Genomic DNA, 18,867 nt, shown 5'->3' with positions numbered 1-18,867 from the left:
TCCACCTTTTCAGACCATGTATCTTGACTTTTTCTTTGTTTTTCTTTAAAGATTTTATTTTTCCTTTTTCTCTCCAAAGCTCCCCCGGTACATAATTGTATATTTTTAGTTGTGGGTCCTTCTAGTTGTGGCATGTGGGATGCCTCCTCAGCATGGCTTGATGAGTGGTGCCATGTCCGTGCCCAGGATCCAAACCAGTGAAACCCTGGGCCGCCGAAGCAGAGCACATGAACTTAACCACTCGGCCATGGGGCTGGCTCTCTTGACTTTTTCTTAATTTGGAAAGCATGATCTTCTGATCTTTGCATTTCCAAAAAAATTGTGTGTGTGTGTTTGTGAACTCAATATTCTACAAATATTGTATGCCCTCCACATTCAAATCACTGTGTTAAGGGCCAGTCCCAGTGGCCTAGTGGTTAACTTCGGCACACTCCACTTCAGCAACCCTCGGCTGGTTCCAGGGCACCAACCTACACCACTCATCTGTCAGTGGCCGTGCTGTGGTGGTGGCTCACATACAAAAAGAGGGAGACTGGCAGTGGATGTTAGCTCTGGGTGAAGCTTCCCCAGCAAATAAATAAATAAATAAAATCACTGTTACAAGTAGGGAATATAAAATGAATAAAACACCATCTCTGTCCTCCAGCTGACAAGGCAGGATAAGTATACAAATAAACATAGTAAAAATGAATTACTAGGGAGAGCTCCAGCTACATCTCTAATCTTTTGAGATTAGGTAATGGTGCAGCCAGGCCATTCCACAACCCTTTTCTGTCACAGACCCACTCTGTGGTCTGAGCTAGTATGTGAATGAACATGCTTTGCTTTTTAAAACAATTACAGGGCACCAGAATATTCAAATTGAAGCTCTGACTTTTACTACTTACAACCTGAAGTAACAAAGAATGTTTAAGTTATCAAACTTTTTTACTGCATCCTTAGATTAATCTTGTCCCTGAGATGATTCTTAAAGAAACATTTAGTCTATTCTTCTGACTCCGAACAAGATTACATAAATTCAGCCTTTTCAAAATGCCTTCACTTGCCACTAACAAGAATAAGCCATGCTAGCCACAGTTCAAAGGCACAGGCAGGGGGAAGGAATAAACAAACAATGTAGAATGGAAGAAAGAGGAGAGGAAGATGAAGAAACACCGTGTGTGGAATGCTAGTGGAAAGGGTGTCAACAACCAACCCTTACAAACATTTAGGTACCAAGAGTCGTCCACTCAGCCTTACTTGAAAACTTCACTTCTACCATGAATTCTCCCAATGTCAAATACAACTATTTATTTTCTTCCTCAAACTTTAATCATTTTTATTATTTTAAGGCACTTTGCAAAGCCGTGGTGCTCTAATCAAGATTGACCAGAGCTGAAGGCTCTTTGTCTTTTATTCATACCTCCTAGGATTATGCTTCTTTCATTTTATTTATTTATTTATTTATTTATTTTGGTGAGGAAGATTGGTCCTGAGCTAACATCTGTTGCCAATCTTCCTCTTTTTTTTCTCCCCAAAGCCGCAGTACATAGTTGTATATCCTAGGTGTAAGTCCTTCTAGTTCTTCTATGTGGGATGCCACCACAGCATTGCTTGATGAGCGGTGCATAGGTCTGTGCCCAGGATCCGAACCAGTGAACCCAGGGCCGCCTAAGCAGAGCACACAAACTTAACCACTATGCCACCAGGCTGGCCCCATGGATTATGCTTCTTTTAAAAAACAAAGTGCATATGGCTGATTTGCAGTAGCTTGTAGTCAACTGACCCCAAGACCTTAATGCACACCTGCTTTATCATCATATTTGTAGCAATTTTTCTGTTGAAGATTATCCTTGAGCTGACTTGTTGAATTCCCTTCTAATTCTCAAATTCATCAAAGCTGTTTTAATATGAAAAGAAAGTATATCTCCATCTTAGTGGCACAACGTTTCAAACAATAAATCACTACTATTTACTGAGCTCCTACTGTGGGTCAAGTGTTTTACTTAGGCTATTGCTGATATTTACATGAAACTTTCAAGGTTAGTAATATTATCCCATTTTATTGAGGAAACAAAGCTCAGAGAGGTTAACACATTTGCTCAAAGTCACACAGCTGAACTAAGACTCAATCACAGGTCTGTGTGACTCCAAAGCTACTTCACCAAGCAACTTTTCAAGTAAAGTCTCAGTGTTGGCAGATTCTTCACTTGTAGAGGTACATATTTTTACCAGTCAAAAAGTCACCATTGTCAATTTTATGAATAAGTTAGAAAATACTATTTAAGAGTCCAAAGCAAATTGTGGTATAAGATAATTAGAACATTTTCCTTATGTGGTTTGCAAATTGGCTTTACAATGCAATTTGAACTTGTTTCGAGAAATGACAGTATCCAAGAACAAAATTGTGGCCTCACAAGGTCTCAACATTCAGGAGCGACAGTCCTTTGGGCAGGTTTGTTAGAAAAGAAGACATCTCATAAAGATTATAACTACGTGGACTTCATAATAGTAGTTAATATTTGTTGAGTGCTTGCCAGGTTATCTTATTGGATGCTCACAACAACATACAGCACAAGTACCAAAAGATATCATCTCCCCTTTGCAGATGAAGAAACCCAGGCCCGAGTCAAAGCTGAGACAAACTCTGGCGTAACTCCAAACACCAATCTCTTAATCATCATGCTACACAGCTAGAAGGGGTGAGTTCAAAGGAATAAAGTTAAACTGCCCTCTTTTTAAGTCTTTATATTTCCAAACCTGATGTTGGTAGTTTCTGATTTTAAAATTCCTTTTGTCCTTAATTTTTTTTTCATGAGTTCTCTGTTCTCCTTGGACTCTGTTGAGGGACTATGGATAAAGTGAAGTAAGAAAAGAAAGATAACAGAGTAAGCTCTCCTTTCCAACCTTCCATTCCCTCAGTCAAACTCAAGAAAGCAAGAATCAACTTTTGAGTCCAATTAGGATTGTTAAATCCAATTTAAGAGTGATAGACACTTGGTCTCATGGAAGAATTTAACACAGCCTTCTTTCGCTTGGCTGCAGCGGCATTCCCTGGCCGCTCACCAGCAGGACCTTGGTGCATCTACCCACTGCCACTGAACTCTGCAGCTGTTTAAAGAGACAGGCATAGGCAGCAACAGCAGCTGCTCCTAAAGTCCAGAAATGAGATTCTAGGATTTTGTTGAACATAATATCTGGTCCATTAAGTTCTAATTATTTTAAGGCTTCCCTATAGTCAGGCAGAAGAGCTATACGCTGCAAATCTTTTATGGAAGTGTTACTGTAAGCTTTTAACCAGGGGCTGGCCTGGTGGTACAGCAGTTAAGTGCACACGTTCTGCTTCGGCAGCCCGGGGTTCGCTGGTTCAGATCCCGGGTGTGGACATGGCACCACTTGGCACGCCACGTAGGCGTCCCACATATAAAGTAGAGGAAGATGGGCATGGATGTTACCTCAGGGCCAGTCTTCCTCAGCAAAAAGAGGAGGATTTGCATCAGTTAGCTCAAGGCTAATCTTCCTAAAAAGAAAAAAAAGCTTTTAACCAAAATCTAGTAGAATTCTAAGGTAAGTATTATTACTCATGTTCAAATATACAAGTTAAATATACTTTTAACACAAATCAGATTCAACAAGGATTGTGAGTCCTGCTCCCTCCATACTATAACTTACTTATGTTTTGTTCTGAAAATTCAATAAAACAGGAAGAATTGATTTGTGAAAATTAGTAAAAGGAAATCTCATTTGAAATGGACTCAGCAGGCCAGAAGGGGGAGCTCCCGTGCAGTACCACTCCAGATCAATTACAGGAAAGATAGTCAATTACAGACCCCAACAGAAAGAAGTCATTAACAGGAAGACAGTCAGTTATAGACGCCAACAGAAAGAAGTCAACAGAGACGAATCATCAGTTACAGGAAGAAATGTACATTGCATCCCAAGCAGAAATCCGCTACCCCAGTAACTAAGCCAATGAGAACCTATCACCCTAAACTCTCACTTTCCTCCAATGGACTTTCCTTCAAAACAACCCCTCCCAACTTCCTCCTTTTTCCCTGTAAAATAATGTTTCTCTCCCTCATTTGTTGGATTTGCCTATAGTCTGCCATAGCATGCATATCCTGAATTGCAATTCTTTAGGTATTGCCAAATAAACACTTTTTCCTAGTAAACTAACTAGCTGTTTTATTATTTTTTAAATATTTTATTTTTCCCGTTTCTCCCCAAAGCCCCCCGGTACATAGTTGTGTATTTTCAGTTGTGGGTCCTTCTAGTTGTGGCATGTAGGACGCCGCCTGAGCATGGCCTGATGAGCGGTGCCATGTCGGTGGCCAGGATTTGAACCAGCGAAACCCTGGGCCACCCAAGTGGAGCATGCGAACTTAACCACTTGGTCATGGGGCCGGCCCCAGAGCTGTTTTATTTTTAAGGTTGACAGATTATAAGTAGACTATGTACATAACTAAATTCCCGTTACCCTTAAGTTAAAATATCCATTAGAAGAAGGGGACAAGTGCTCTCTAATTATCATTGACAATAATATAATATCTTATACTTGTGTAGAATTTTTTCATGTACAAAGAGTTTCAACTACAGTATCTCACTAGACATCTTTGCTCCCTTTGGACATCTTGAAATGTGTCACATTCTTGACCCTGTGACTCTCCTCTCCTGATTCTCTGGGTTCAATAATACTTCCTTCTAGGTCCTCTCCTCTGCCTATCGTTTTTGGTGTCCCCAGGATTCCATCCTTGACACTGTTCTCATGCTCCATCAGGGCCACCCACTCCCTTGCATAGTTTTCACTACTACCATCCTCATTCTAGCTGTTCCCATTTCTTTATCTGCAGCCCTGCTTTTGGTCCTGAGCACTGGACTCATTTTCAACTACCTGCTGGGCATATGAATATATGTTTGGGTATGACAGGTCCTTCAACTCACAACTCGTCTCTAAAGATGGTTTTTCTCTCTCACCATATGCCTCCTTCCTCACTGAGTTCCAGCCATGCCAATCTGGTGGTGGTTCCTCTAGTCTGCCAGCCGCTGCCTCAGCCCCCTTACAGTCGCTCTTCAGGAAATTAAGTACTTAGAACTCTTTCCCCCAGATGTCCTGACAACTCATTCAGAACTCTGCTCTAATGTCCCCCCTTTAGAGAGGCTTTCCTTGACCACTGTCTCTAACATAGCCGTCCCCTTTCACTCCCCTTCTTTTACTCAATTTTTCTTCATTGTACTTGTTACCACTGGACATTATATATGTCTGTTTATTGTCCATCTCCCCACCAGAATGTAAGTTCAATATGGGCAGAGTCTTCATCTTGTTCAGTCACATCTGAGGTACATAAGCTGGTGCTCAACAAATTTTTGTTAAATGACTTAACTTGTAACCTTTATATCTGCCCCAGACTCCTCCTCTTTGTGTGCCCTGGTTCCATTCATAGCATACTCCTCCATCCAACAAATTACTCACCTCAGAAATCTGGACTTTGTAGGTTCTGACTCCTGACCATAAGTCACTCATGGAAGTGTTTGATAGCATACCTCGAACCAGGCTGGAGCAAGAGCACAAAGGGAAGCCTGTTCTGGCTTTGTCCTGTTCCAGGAGGGCCCTCATGTCCACATCTCTGGCTACCTAACCTGCAAGTCCCAGCTCTGTCCATCCTCCCAAACTGAAGGCCTAGAGATACACATAGGCGGCTTGGTTTGCCCTCGAGAAAACAAACCTGGGGAGGAAGCACGCTGTTTGGGCAAATAATTCCAAGGTCCTAGATACTTGGAGTTTGTGATCCAGAAGTGGAGAAAGAGGTATGAGCTCTGGATGGCCATCTACCCTTGGCCCCATGGGAAAAGGTGCAACTGGAGGAGAGCCGGCTCAGGGGCGTGGCCCCATTGCCCCTGTCTAATGGCAGTACTACCCGGGCTAAACCCAAACTCCAATAGAGCAGCTGTAACCAAACAAGACTGAAAGCGTGCTTCATCCCCCCCTTGCCTAAAAACCAAAGGTTAAAGTTTTATGACTCAAGAGGTATCAACAGAAATTTAGAAAAGGAAACCTTGGGTAAAAATCCTATCAGAAAACTGGACATCAAACTTTAAAACCTGGGTTCTTTGAAAGACACTATTAAGAGTGAAAAGACAAGCTAAAGATGGAGAAATATTTGCGAAACATATACCTGATAAAGGACTTGTATCCAAAATATATAAAAAACTCTCAAAACTCAATAAAAACAAAGGATCTAAAACTTTCATTAGGTTCTCAAAGGAATCTGGATCCTCCTCAAAATATTAATACTATTAAAACTATTGGGGTTTTTTTGTTTTGTTTGTTTCGTCTTCTTCCTCAAAGCTCCCCAGTACATAGTTGTTGATTCTAGTTATAGGTCCTTCTGGTTGTGCTATGTGGGACGCTGCCTCAGCATGGCCTGATGAGCAGTGCCATGTCCACGCCCAGGATTCAAACTGGGAAAACCCTGGGCCACTGAAGTGGAGCGCACGAACTTAACCACTTGGCCATGGGGCCAGCCTCAATAACTATTGGTTTATATGCTCAGCTTGGAGAATTCAGAGATTGACCAAATGCCCAATCTAGAGCAGGGAGCTTAGAATCCTGCCCAAGCTCCCTGTATTGAGCGTCTGCCTTGCAACACGTCTGCAAAGTTGTCAGAGTCTATTCCTAGATAACCCTCCAAAGATGACAGTGGTTCCTCAACTACAGGAGCTGTGAGGGTGTCTTTATCCCAGCTTCACCTGGGGCGGGGGTGGGGGCAGTGTCTTAGATGGGTCACATTGACTCTGGGAGCCTTCTTCCTCTTGCATAAGGCCCCACAGATACACAATGACAGAATTTCTACAGTTCTTTTATGAGTAGCTTGTGTGGTGACAAATAAGAAATGAATTCACCAGCCCTGCTGAAGAGAATGAAGTTTATACATATCCTTCTCTCATTTATCCAAGAAATACGTGTTGCTTGCCTACTCTAAGTCAAATTGTGCCAAGGGTTGAAGGTACAAGGGTGAGCAAGACACAGTGACTTCTTCAAGGATAACAAAGTCTAATGGAGGAGATGAAAAAGGAAACAAGCAATTACAAAACAGGGATAAAGCACTTTAATTGGGCTGAACCCAAGGAACCCTGAAAAGGAACACCTGACCCACTCTTGTGGGATCGGGAAAGGTTTCTTAGAACAGGTTAGGTATGAGACCTGAAGGAAGAGCAGGAGTTGACCAGAAGAGTGGAGAGACATGCAGCCTGGAGAGTGCTGCAGGTGCAGAGAACTGAAGCCGAGGAGGGCAGCAGAGGCCAGATGACGACCTCCTCATGAATCACACTGAAGCAGTTTCACCGTGTGCTGCTGGCAATGGGAAGCATGAGAAGGTTTGACACAGAAGAGCAGCACAAAGGGATTTGCCCTTCAGAAAGATCATTCTAGCTGCGGCAAGGGAGAACAGACCAAAAGGAGTTGAAAATAGAACCGAGGAGATTCGTTAGGAGGTTGTTTCACGAGCCGAGGTGTGGCTTGCTGATGGCCTGAATAATTGCAGCTAATGTTTTGAGCCTCATTAACTCATTTAATCTTTGCAAATCGGTGAGGCAGATACAATTATCCCCATTTTATGGATGGGAAATCCAAGGAACAGAAAAGCAAAGTAACTTGCCCAAAGTCTCAGGGTAAGTGATGGTAATAGAGAGAGAGCTAAGCAGATTGGAGAAATATTTAGGAGGTGGTATGATCATGACTGAATCACTAATTATTCAATTAATTTTCATTATTTTTACTTATATTGTTGATTTTGGGAGGATGGCCAAAGGAGCAGTTGTTGTCCAGTACGATAGGCAATTTTCTAGCTTGGATACCTAGGCAATGATGGAGTTAGGAAATGCAGGAGAAGCAGGCGGGCAGTAGTGGAAAAAAGTGGTCAGGTCAATTCAGCGTGGGGTTGGATTTCAAGGTGCCTGGGGGTAATTTGCAAGTGGAGACGTTCACAAGGCAGCTGGAGGGGATGGTGTGAAACTCAAAGTGAGATTCTGATGTCATCGGCCTCAATCTCTCCCAGAAGGAAAAACAAAACCACTTTTGGAGAAGCTGAAAATGACACAAGCATTCAGGAAAACAGATAATACAACAGGATTAGCTACAAAACAATTTTAGGTCATTACAGGGTAGTTTTCTTCTATTAATTTTACTCCCCAATTGTTTTCCACTAACGACCTTTTATCTTGAAGTCTCCTGTAGATAAGAGGCCAAGCCTGCTACTCCTCGGCAGAGATGGGCATCTAACCAAGGCTTCAAAGAGTCCCTTTCTCCCAGGGCACAGGAACTCCTTTTCGAACAACACTAACTTTTGAAACACTAGGGAACCATTTAACAAATTATCATTTCAGTGCGCTCAGTGGTGTCCTAATGGCCTGGAAGCACAGCGCTACCAACTGTTAGCCTCCTAGAGAACAGCTCACACAGAAGGAAACCTGCTACCCTTATAACAATGGTGAAATATTAACATATCAAATACCCTTAGAGGGGAGGCTGCAGGTGAATTTCTCCAGATGAATCAGCATTTTCCTTGAACTTTCCTTCTCAAGAAATAAAAAATGCTGAACATGTAGAAAGGAGAAAAAGAGTTTTAAAAAATGTTTTGATAATATCTTTTTCTTTTCCAAGTCTTGGCTATTGGGTTAATGAAATTTTTTCTTTGCTATTTGCATTTTTTCCCAATTTAAAGCTCTTCCACTACCCACCTCTGCCTAGACTGGCTCTCCATTTAAAAAAAGGGCTTCATAAGAGAAAATTACTTGTAAGTAATTTGAAAATTGTGGCCACACCCTGGTAGCACAGAATCAAATCACTGCCTTAGGCAGACTGTGCAATTATGTCATGAATAGAGAGCTTTTGACTGTTTCTAAGAGTATCTCTGTTCTGGGATCCCAATACCAGCTCCGTAGAAATTGTTTTAGTACTCTTAACAGATACTCAAAAACAATCTCCTTAAAGCAACAAGGCCTCCTCTCATTTTTCTTCTTGGATGTGGTTGTTTTCTGTTGTTGTCTTTTTTTTTCATTCTCCAAAGCCAATGAATCACCCATACCAAATATTTCCACATTGCTTTGCCTCCAGCCTAATATTCATAGGAAACTGTCCAGTTTTTGCATCTCCCCAAAATATGGCAATATCCAGAGAGCCCACTAATGTGTGAAGACACACTGTACTTCCAAATTTCCACAAGAACATCTGTACAAATGCATCCGTGTAAAGACAATTGTGCCCAATTTTAATGAATCTGATGAAAAGACATTTTATGAACCAGTGCTGGATTACTAAAATAATTCTCAGTTTTTTGATTTTAAAAATTATACTTTTAATTATAGAATATTATTAGAATAATACAGATGTAGATAGACACTAGGATAACTGTGACCAATACCATAAGGAAAACTGCTCTACATACTTACTTGTTCACTCACTCTCCACAACCATAGAAAACAGGCACAAAGTGTTCAGGGGATGTGCAGAAGCAGCAGCGACTTGGGAGCAGAAGGCATGCAAAAAGCATTAGCAAAGAGAGTCCAATGCATGACTTCTACACAAAGTTCAGCACAGCAAATGGGCAGCAACTGGCAGAAAGAGAGGAGAGTGAGCTGGTCTGGCCCTAGCCCTCTTAACTTCTCAGCTGGAGTGTAGATGTATGGAGAGATGGCTGGGGCATTTAGAAGCCAAAAGCAGCAGCAGGAACAGGCTAGGGTGGGGCAGGAGAGTAGGGAAGGAAAAGGGGATGAAATACAGTTGGGTCATGGAGACGGTGTCTCCCACGGCCACTCCAAAGCTCATGCCCATAGTGGCATACAGAAACAACAGGAGAACTCTGATATTCACTGCAACCATCAGCAACACTGATACGAGAAGACATATTTGAGTTTAGTCATCAAGAACATGTAAGTCACTCAACAATTAAAATAGGAATACCCACAGTCAGCTAGATTTTGTATAGAACAGAAAACATGCTCCCTGCCCAAGTTTGTCTTTAAATAGGAGTGGCAACATAAAGAAACCTCCTTGGTGGAGTGGTTTTTTATTTTGTTACTTTCGGGGTTGTGTTATTTGCAAGGGATGCAGTCCCACATAGCCGTGGGTCCTAATAACTCACTAGAGTACACCACCCAAGAGAGACCACTGGTTCCTTTAACACCAAGTACCAAAGAGCTATGGCAAAAGTATTCTTCAAATGTTACAACACTCACAATAAAGCACAGTAGAAATAACGTGGGGCACGCGCAAAAAAAAAAAAAAAAAAAAAAAAATCCTTACTCCAGTCCCATCTCCTGGGCATCAAATTCTTTCCTTCTCCCATCTCCAGATGCTTGGATAACCATCAACATTTGGGGTATTTCTTAATTTCTATTTGGGCTGTGATAAGGAAAACTGACACTACTGGGTTTAAATTGGTTCAACTCTTACTTTAACCACTTATATGTGTAGGCTGGAAGGATTGAAATACATTCCTATCTAGGTTTATTAAGTCCTTGTGACTAGGCCGAAGAGAAGATAATTCAGTCTGAGAACAGGACAATCAGCCTATTTGGTCATATCTCCCACAATCGACTGATACATATAAACAAGTGCTTAGTTCAGTACAAACACAGATCTTACAGGAGAGGGCACACTAGAGCACTACTGTTGAAATTTTTTTTCATAAAGAATGAAAACAAAGGACACTTCTCATATTGGAGTTACGTGAGTAGTTCTGTCACATGATCAACATCACCCAAGAACATGCTAATTCTGTGTGAATTCAGTTTCTGCTATTGGAAAAACCACAGGAACACACATTTTACTGTACATACACATGCCCTTACGCAAGCTAAGATAAACACTGGGATGTGGCCCTTATCAAATTCGAGAGTTAGCAGTATAGGGAGAATTGATCTTAAAGGGTAGAGGGGAAAGAACACAGAAATGGCCTGTGTTCCTTGGGAAGGGACTCTGTGCCTCCTTCCCTGAAGTGGTCAATTCCACTTACACTCCATCATCACTTATGGTCCTATCTTTCCTTGAAGATATTTTCCCTACAATGTTCCCTACAGTGATCCCCAAAGAAAATTAATAAATTATGATTAATGGCAATAACAACAGTGGACATCTCTTGCTAAAGTCACCACCGCTGATGAGTCCTTGGTCCCCAAACCTGTATCTCATTTTTTGTTTCAATCTGTATCTTCAGTTAGCTTTCACAAAGATGCAAGCTTTAAAAAAGTTAATTAGAAACAATGAGGAGAAAAGTTATGATCATTGCCTTCATTGTGCAGAAGAATCCTGCTCTCAGGAAGACAGGAAGATACAAACGCATGAGCAACTCAAGGAAACAGCCCTTTGAAGGGGAAGATGTGTGTACCAAACTACCATGGTGAGTGAATAGGTGTGGCAATTCAGGCCAAGTCTCTGGCTTCTTTTTCCAAAGCAGCTGTGACCACCCTATCACAGTCCAATATTTCCCCTAGCATAGTTCTCTGGGCCAAGGATAGGAGAAAGAACTTTTAAAGATTTACTCCATTTCCAGGCCTGAGAATTTATCATCATTCATCTCCTGGTCTTCAGATTTCCAGTTACCCGTGGGGCTGATTTTGAGGAAGTAATTCGAGTGAATAAAAATCACTATTTTGGAGGAGCGGATAACATTCCCAAAGCTGTGGGTCAGAATTTCAAGTGGCTTGTCTTCTTTGACGTTTTAAACTGTGGCCCACAACAAGGAAACTCAGTATGGTAAAAGCAGCTCCGAGAGAGAGCTGTCTTGAGAGAGCTCTTTGATATCAATAAAATTGTACCTTCAAATGAATCATTTCTCAGTCATCATAATTACAGGACTTAGTCGGTGTGAACTCTCTTATGTTTAATAAGAGCTGAGCTCCGGCTGAAACTCTTCTCACATTCGGTACATTCATAAGGCTTCTCTCCTGTGTGAACCCTTTGATGAGTGATGAGGTTGGAGCTCTGGGTGAAACCTTTTCCGCACTGCACACACTCATAGGGCTTCTCTCCTGTGTGGGTTCTCTGGTGTTTAATTAGATCTGACCTTTCACCAAAGCTTCGCCAACACTCATTGCACTCGTAGGGCTTCTCTCCAGTGTGAATCTTCTGGTGTGTGATGAGATGAGAGCTTCGGCTGAAGCTTTTCCCACAAGCATTACATTCATATGGCTTTTCCCCCGTGTGGGTTCTCTGGTGCTGAACCAAGTGTGAGATGCGGCTGAAATTCTCCCCACATTCATTACAGTGGTACGGCTTTTCTCCCGTGTGGGCTCGGCGATGGCGCACAAGGTCAGAGTTCTGACTGAAATTCTTCCCACACTCATCACACTTGTAGGGCCTCTCCCCCGTGTGGACTCGATAGTGTTTGATGAGATCAGATCTCTCACTGAAGCCTCGCCCACATTCGTTACACTCGTAAGGCTTCTCGCCTGTGTGGGTCCTCTGGTGCTGAGCTAGGTGAGAGCTCCGGCTGAAGCTTTTCCCACACTCCTCACACTCATAGGGTTTCTCCCCACTGTGGGTCCTTTGGTGCTGGATTAGGTGAGACAGCCGGCAGAAACTTTTCCCACACTCGTTACATTTGTGGGGCTTTTCTCCAGTGTGGATTGTCTGATGCTGAATGAGGTGGGAGCTTCTTCCAAAACTTTTCCCACACTCATTACAGTCATAGGGCCTCTCCCCGGTGTGTGTTCTTTGATGCTGAATAAGGTGTGAACTCCGACTGAAGCCCTTTCCACATTCATAACACTTATAGGGTCTGTCTCCAGTGTGGGTTTTCTGATGTCGATTAAGGTCTGAGATCTGACTGAAAGCCTTTCCACAATGAGAACATATGTGATATCGGATGCCTGTGTGGACTTCTTTGTGGACAAGCAGATCGGTGACTTGTTGGAGAGGATAGCTTACCCACTCTTCTGCTGTTAGATCTCCCCATTGTCTTTCTGCTCTATCCCTGCTTTCAAAGGCCTCTTCACTTTCGGGATTTTCCTCAGTATTCTCAACAGGTCTTTCAGATGTGGTCCCAAATTCCACATCTTCACTAATCTCTTGTTTTGGATTCACTTCATTCTCACTCCTGATCTCAAAATCTGTAACAAAGGGTAAATAATAATACTGGTAAATACACACAAAAAATTACCTACTGTGTGCCAGGCACTGTGCTAAGTTCTTTACATGAATTATTTCAACCACCCTGAGAGTGAGGCATTATGATGATTTCCACTTTATGAATGAGAAATCCAAGACCCAAGGAGTGACTTGCAAAAGGTCATTTAGTGGTAATGGTGGAACTAGGATTCAAATCCAGGCATGTCTAATAAAAGTTCATGCTCTGTATCATTACAGTTAAAATGGTTCTTTATGAAAATTGTATATCTTCCTGGTTTTGAAAGAAGAAGACAACCAGAGATAGAAAATAGAAGAGACTCTAAGTTAGAATCTCTAAAAGCCAAGAGCCTAGATATCTTTTGTGTGAATGCATGTGTGTGTATGTATATGTTCTTGTCAAGCCTTCATCATTACTATTATATGATATTTACTAAGAACCTACTGGGTTAGCACAGAGAAAAATGAATCTTTATCGATCTATACTAAGTCTTTTTTTTCTTTTTAAAGATTGGCACCTGAGCTAACAACTATTGCCAATCTTTTTTTTTTTTCCTGCTCTTTCTCCCCAAATCCCCCCAGTTCATAGTTGTATATTTTAGTTGTGAGTCCTTCCAGTTGTGGCATGTGGGACATCGCCTCAGCGTGGCCTGATGAGTGGTGTCATCTCCGTGCCCAGGATCCGAACCAGCAAAACCTGGGGCTGCCGAAGCGGAGCACATGAACCCAACCACTCAGCCAAGGGGCTGGCCCCTATACCAAGTCTTAGTTGACAGGTAAAGTGACTGCCAAATGTTACTTGCTACTTTCCAGTGGCTTTTTATTGAAAATAGAGGTGGCAAGGCTGGAGAAGGCAAAAAAGATACCTGGCTCAGAACATTCTTGGCATTGACTAAGTACAGTCTTTAAATGAAAATCAAAATACACAACCACTGTCTACAAGAGACTTTCTACCAGACACTGCATTTTACAAGCTGTGTTTCTTGGTACACTCTTCAGAAAGAGGTTACTAGGTATGCTGGGAGAAAAGGGTCCCTCTTCTTAGAAATTCACAATGCCTCATAACACATTAAAGAGTCTGAAGACTCTTGAAGTAAAGGAACTTTGTAAACATTATTTAACCCACTCCTGAATTTATCTGGGCAAGAAACTTTTTTTTCTCTTTTTTTTTTTTGGTGCTTCCATGCTTCCATCCTTCTAACAAATGCTCCTTGGGCTGGACCATACACATATAAATTCACATTTCTTTAAGAGTCTCATTTCTTGTTTTTGTTGGATTGAAGGGAATATTTGGGTTACAGACTGCAATAGATCTAGGTAGATAACTTCATTTCTAGTTGCTTTTCTAAAGGAAGGATCCAAGAAAGTTGGGACACCAGAGAGCGCTCAAGTTAAAAAGAAAATCCTTCACAGTCGCCTTTTGTCCTGGAAAAGGCTATAGGAATAAAGATCTCAGAAAAAGGATTAGTCCTAATGAGTGACAGATGACCCAGTGAACATCCATGGTTGCTAACTTCTGTCAAGTCCTAACAGGAGATAAAGTGAGTCAAAGACTGTTCAGCTCAAGAAGTTAACTGTCTATTCTAGTTACACCCAGATGAAAGGATAGGCAAAAGACAAGTTTGCAGATGATCAAAAAAATTAGCTTCCCTCTCTAATAGAATTTGTGATCTCATTTAGTTCAAGATTCTCCTGGAACAACATCTGACACACTCAAAATGTATGATCAACTCTGAAACATCTCTAGACAAGTACCTACTCCACGTAAATAAAGGACCTCAGGCAAAGCTGGGGCTCTGAAGCCAAAACAAACACAAAGAGGTGGCTTTTGCCCTCCCATGAACCTGGGTCTGAACCCCCTCATCTTCTAGTAAAAGCGCTGTTTACAGGGGCATTTATATCCTGGCAAGCACCATTATGTCAGACCTGTTTGGTCAGTGATCTGTACAAACAGGCTGGAGAACGGCAAATGACTCAGGGCCCAAGAAATCTGAACGTTTCTAACATGTGCAGAAACATTCTTTCCTTTTAGACAACATGACCTTGATGTTTCCACACTCAAAGATTTGCCTGAGGACTCCACTCAGGCCAATATCCAAGTAAGCGCTTTAAAAAAATCAAACTACTAAGTTGTGTTGAAAGAACTAAGCCATTTTTGACACAGTCTCAAAAACGTGGGTTGAAGAAAGGTGGAGAATCTTTACTTACCTAAAGAGACAACGTTTCCATAATTCTCCTGCATAACATCCCTGTAAAGGTCCCGTTGTGTAGGGTCCAGAGGTCTCCACTCCTCCCGGGTGAGGTACATGGCCATGTCTTCAAATGTCACAGGTGCCTGAAATCACACAATGCTTCCTCATTACCTGGTATCTAGGAGGCTCGTACCAGCTTTTCTTCTTGAAATTAGACACATGGCTAGAATTGTTGAGGAAGCAAAAGGTATTAAATCTGATCTGGGGAGTCCAAAGAAGAAAGAAACAAGCAAAAAAGAGATGGGGTAAAGAAGGGAGCAATTTACAAGCTGACTGCTCTGGCCTCATAACCTGATATCCCTGCCCTACTCTGGAATCTTCTCCTCGTCATATATTTCTCAGAACACATTTAGCAGCTACATCACTCCATACCTTTACTCACAATGTTCCTCTTTACCTGGAATATCTTTCTCAGACTAGTGAAATCCTGCTATTCTTTAAGGCCCTGTTCCAGTACCAACTGTTCTTCAATGCCCCACATCCCTCTGCTTTGCTCCACTCCTCCCTTGGACCCCTCAGATAGAATTAATCACTCCCACTTCTTGGTTCCCACACCACCACAACTTTGCTCCATGGCAAATGTTATCACGTTGTATCACGGCTTACTAGATGCGTCTGTCTCCCTACAGATTATAGCAGGCGGGGAAAGCCCGGGCCAGTTTCATCCATCTTTTGTCTCCCCATTATTTAAAGGCATACAGCAGGTGTTCAATAAATGTCTGTGGCTGTACTGGCCTGGTACTGGGTCCCTGGAGGCAGAATACCGAAGCGAGCGAATTACTAACTCCAGGGAATTTCCCATCGGGATTTGGAGAGCAAAGAAACGCCGGGACGAGATGGGTAAGCAGAGGCAGGGTCCGAGAAGCCACCCCCGGCTTACCTGGGACCCAGCCATGAGCAGGGTGGCTGCCATCTCGGGCTCAATGATCCGCCTCCCGGGAGAGAGAGCAGGAAAAGCAGCTAGCAGACAGCGCTAGAGGAGGCGAAAAGCAGGGCGTGAGGCACAGAAAACAGGCCCTGCCCACTCCCCAGGGCTGGAGTTCTGGCCGCCAGGCGGGTGGGGAGGGCCCTGGACCCGGGCTGGGTCACTCTCCTCCCTGACCCTCGAGCGCCACCCGCCCTCTGTGTCTCCGCCACCATGGGGTGCAGGCAATGCCGGAGTTTACTGAGACAGCCCCCTGGCTCGGTCCCTCCCAGGGCCGGGGTCAAGCAGATGCTGTCTCAGGGAGGAGGCTCTCAACCCAGCCCACAGAACGCCTCCGCTCTTCAGAACGCCTCAGCTCGAGGCTGGGCCCTTTCCGGCAGCTGCCTCAGCCAATCAGCGAGCAAAGCTCGGAAAACGCTCTGCCAATTAGATGCCGAACACTAGGCCCGCCTCTTGTAGCACGGCTGAGCCCCTTTACCACGCTTGCGCCCGCCCCCATGGCCTGCCGGGAGTTGGAGTTCCGTACCGGCGTACAAAGGCCAGTCGGAGGCCAAAAGCCAAAGAGGGAAAAGAACAAAAGGGTGAAGAAAGAAGCGCGTCCTCCTAGCTAGGGCAGAGTATCTGCTGCTTTCTTCTCTTGGAGACCACAGCCCGATTAACCCAGGGCGGTTGCCCTGCTTCTCCTCTCCTCACTAGAAGCTTATCTTGAGTCGGACCTAAACTGCGACATCGGGCCTAATTTAGGCGCTGGCCTGTGTTGGGTTCCGCTAGGATTAGCTCTCATTTGGCAGCCCAGGCCTGAGAGGAAAGCGGCAGCCGCCCACTCCCCAGGGGGAGACTCAGCGGCCGCGCTGGAACTTTGAGCTCCGCCCATGCACTACATCTCCCGGCAGCGCCTGCGGCGTTGGCTCCCCGCTACGCAGACTACAACTCCCAGGAGGCCCCGCAAGGCCCGCTGCGAGCGAGTGCGGTCAGCGGCTGGGCCAGGCTGTGTCCGGGCTCCATCGCTGTTAACCCTATAGGCGCGTCCGACTGCGTCCTTCTAAAGAGGGCGCCCCTTGAGGAGTGGGCTGAGTTGCACCCAGCGTGGGGCAGGGGGAGGGGGGACCCTAAGGGCAATCAGAAGCGAGGGTGGGGGATAGGGCGCGTAAGGAGGAGCGCGCCAGCCCCCGCGCTGGGACGGGCTGTCCTTATCATCCCTGAGGGGTTGTCTGCTTAAAGGGTTCTTGGTGGCCTCCCGCACCGCTGGGATCGTGCGCCTCTGAGGGCCTGAGCCGGGCGGGCCCTTGGGATGTTAGCAGTTCCTGACCGGCTGGAGGTAGGAAGCCGAAAACCCGAGTTGGGAACCAACAGACTTACCACCTGGCCCGCAAAAAATCCGCTGGATCAGCGGCTCCAAGATCCGAGAGGCCTCGAACAGATTCCAAATCCGCAGGCAGAGTTCTCTGAGACTTAAGGCGTTCGGAAAGGTTCTAGAGATCTCTGGCAGATCCCGGATATCTCAGACCTGCAGGTAGCTCTCCAATCCGTAGACTTGCAGGCAAAGCCCAGAGATCGTAGGCAGATCCCAAAGACTCGCAGATTCCCGAGACCTCAGACTCTTAGGCAACTCAGAGAAACCACAGGCTCATAGGCAGATCCCTGAGAGCACAGCAGCTAGCCAAGAAACACCACCAGCAGCTAAGCTGCATTCAATTGGAGTTCCTCCGAACGGAAGGACTTGCAGCCTTTCCTTTCCCCAGCCAGGATGAGAAAATTAGACAATGGAAGCCGAGGACTGGGGAAAGCAGGCATTCTGCGTGGGGAAGAGCTCTGAGCTCGCTGTAGCCTTGGAGAGGGAAGTGATGGAAAAAGAATATAGCAGCTTATTAGGGACTCCCACCCTCTTCAAGTTATAAATATCCCCAGAACCTTGGCTACGTGCCCAGAAGCCTGTTGTCTCTTAACTGTACAGGAGACTTCTCTGCTTGGGCTGGGAAAGGGGCTTTTCTTTTGTTTGGCAGATACATCCACCCACTCAGTGACTTGAATTTTTTTTATCGAACATGACTCCAGGCTATGCTTTTATTAGTGAGTGTCCTGTTCCCAGTGCCCAGTTATTTATGGTTAAATTACTCAAGTGTCTAAAAAGAACTAGGACCCTACCCAGCCATGAGGCAAACTCTCCCACTCCTCACGCCCAACTGTGAGGCTAGGAATTCTTTAGATAGCACAGAATTGTACCGTCCTACCCCATCTAAAATTGATGCGGGTACCACAAAAAATGGAATCGTAGAGGGTTCCCAAGAGGCAGTGTCCCTAATGGGGAGAGTGTGGGCAGCAAGGGCAGACAGACTTGGTTGGAATCTAGGCTGTGTATCCTTTGGAAAGCCATTTAACCTCTCCAGGCCCATTTCTTTTTCTGTAAAATGGGGTAACCATACCCAAGGCGATGGTGAGCACTAAGTGAGATGACTCAAAGCGCTCCACACGGGATAGGCACTCAGATAACTGTTATTATTATCAATCCTGCCTTTCGCAGCAGGGGAGACTTCCAGAGAGGCCTGTGGGTGTTTTCACTGGCTCTGAAAGTCTGGGAAGTCAGAGCG

The 18,867-nt window shown here is 44.3% G+C and overlaps 1 protein-coding gene across 3 annotated transcripts; it reads right to left on the bottom strand.

Annotated features, from left to right (window-relative positions):
* Nucleotides 1–9,307: 9,307 nt before the first annotated feature.
* On the bottom strand, nucleotides 9,308–18,096 carry ZNF436 (zinc finger protein 436). 3 transcript variants are annotated; one of them, XM_046662611.1, is made up of 4 exons: nucleotides 17,639–18,095; nucleotides 16,235–16,327; nucleotides 15,311–15,437; nucleotides 9,308–13,086 (listed from the first exon to the last, which is right to left on the bottom strand). In XM_046662611.1, the coding sequence occupies exons 2-4, from the start codon at nucleotides 16,265–16,267 to the stop codon at nucleotides 11,834–11,836; spliced, it is 1,413 nt and encodes a 470-aa protein (XP_046518567.1). In that variant the 5' UTR covers nucleotides 16,268–16,327; nucleotides 17,639–18,095; the 3' UTR covers nucleotides 9,308–11,833. The 3 variants fall into 3 exon arrangements, with proteins under 3 accessions (XP_046518567.1, XP_046518568.1, XP_046518569.1); XM_046662612.1 differs by lacking the exon at nucleotides 17,639–18,095 and adding an exon at nucleotides 16,521–16,545; XM_046662613.1 differs by lacking the exon at nucleotides 16,235–16,327 and having other exon boundaries at nucleotides 17,639–18,096.
* Nucleotides 18,097–18,867: the final 771 nt, after the last annotated feature.

Source organism: Equus quagga, chromosome 5 (genome assembly GCF_021613505.1).
Source record: "Equus quagga isolate Etosha38 chromosome 5, UCLA_HA_Equagga_1.0, whole genome shotgun sequence".
Lineage (NCBI taxonomy): Eukaryota > Metazoa > Chordata > Mammalia > Perissodactyla > Equidae > Equus > Equus quagga.
Note: the sequence above shows the minus strand (reverse complement) of the source record. Positions and strands in the feature narration are given on the sequence as shown.

What these genes read in the sequence shown, in the direction of transcription:
- ZNF436 (XM_046662611.1), bottom strand. Translation starts at nt 16,267, where the DNA reads ATGGCAGCCACCCTGCTCATGGCTGGGTCCCAG. An exon ending in TGCTCATGGCTGGGTCCCAG is followed by an intron (nt 15,438 to 16,234) that starts GTAAGCCGGGGG and finishes GTGTGATTTCAG; the next exon opens with GCACCTGTGACATTTGAAGA. An exon ending in TGGAAACGTTGTCTCTTTAG is followed by an intron (nt 13,087 to 15,310) that starts GTAAGTAAAGAT and finishes CCTTTGTTACAG; the next exon opens with ATTTTGAGATCAGGAGTGAG.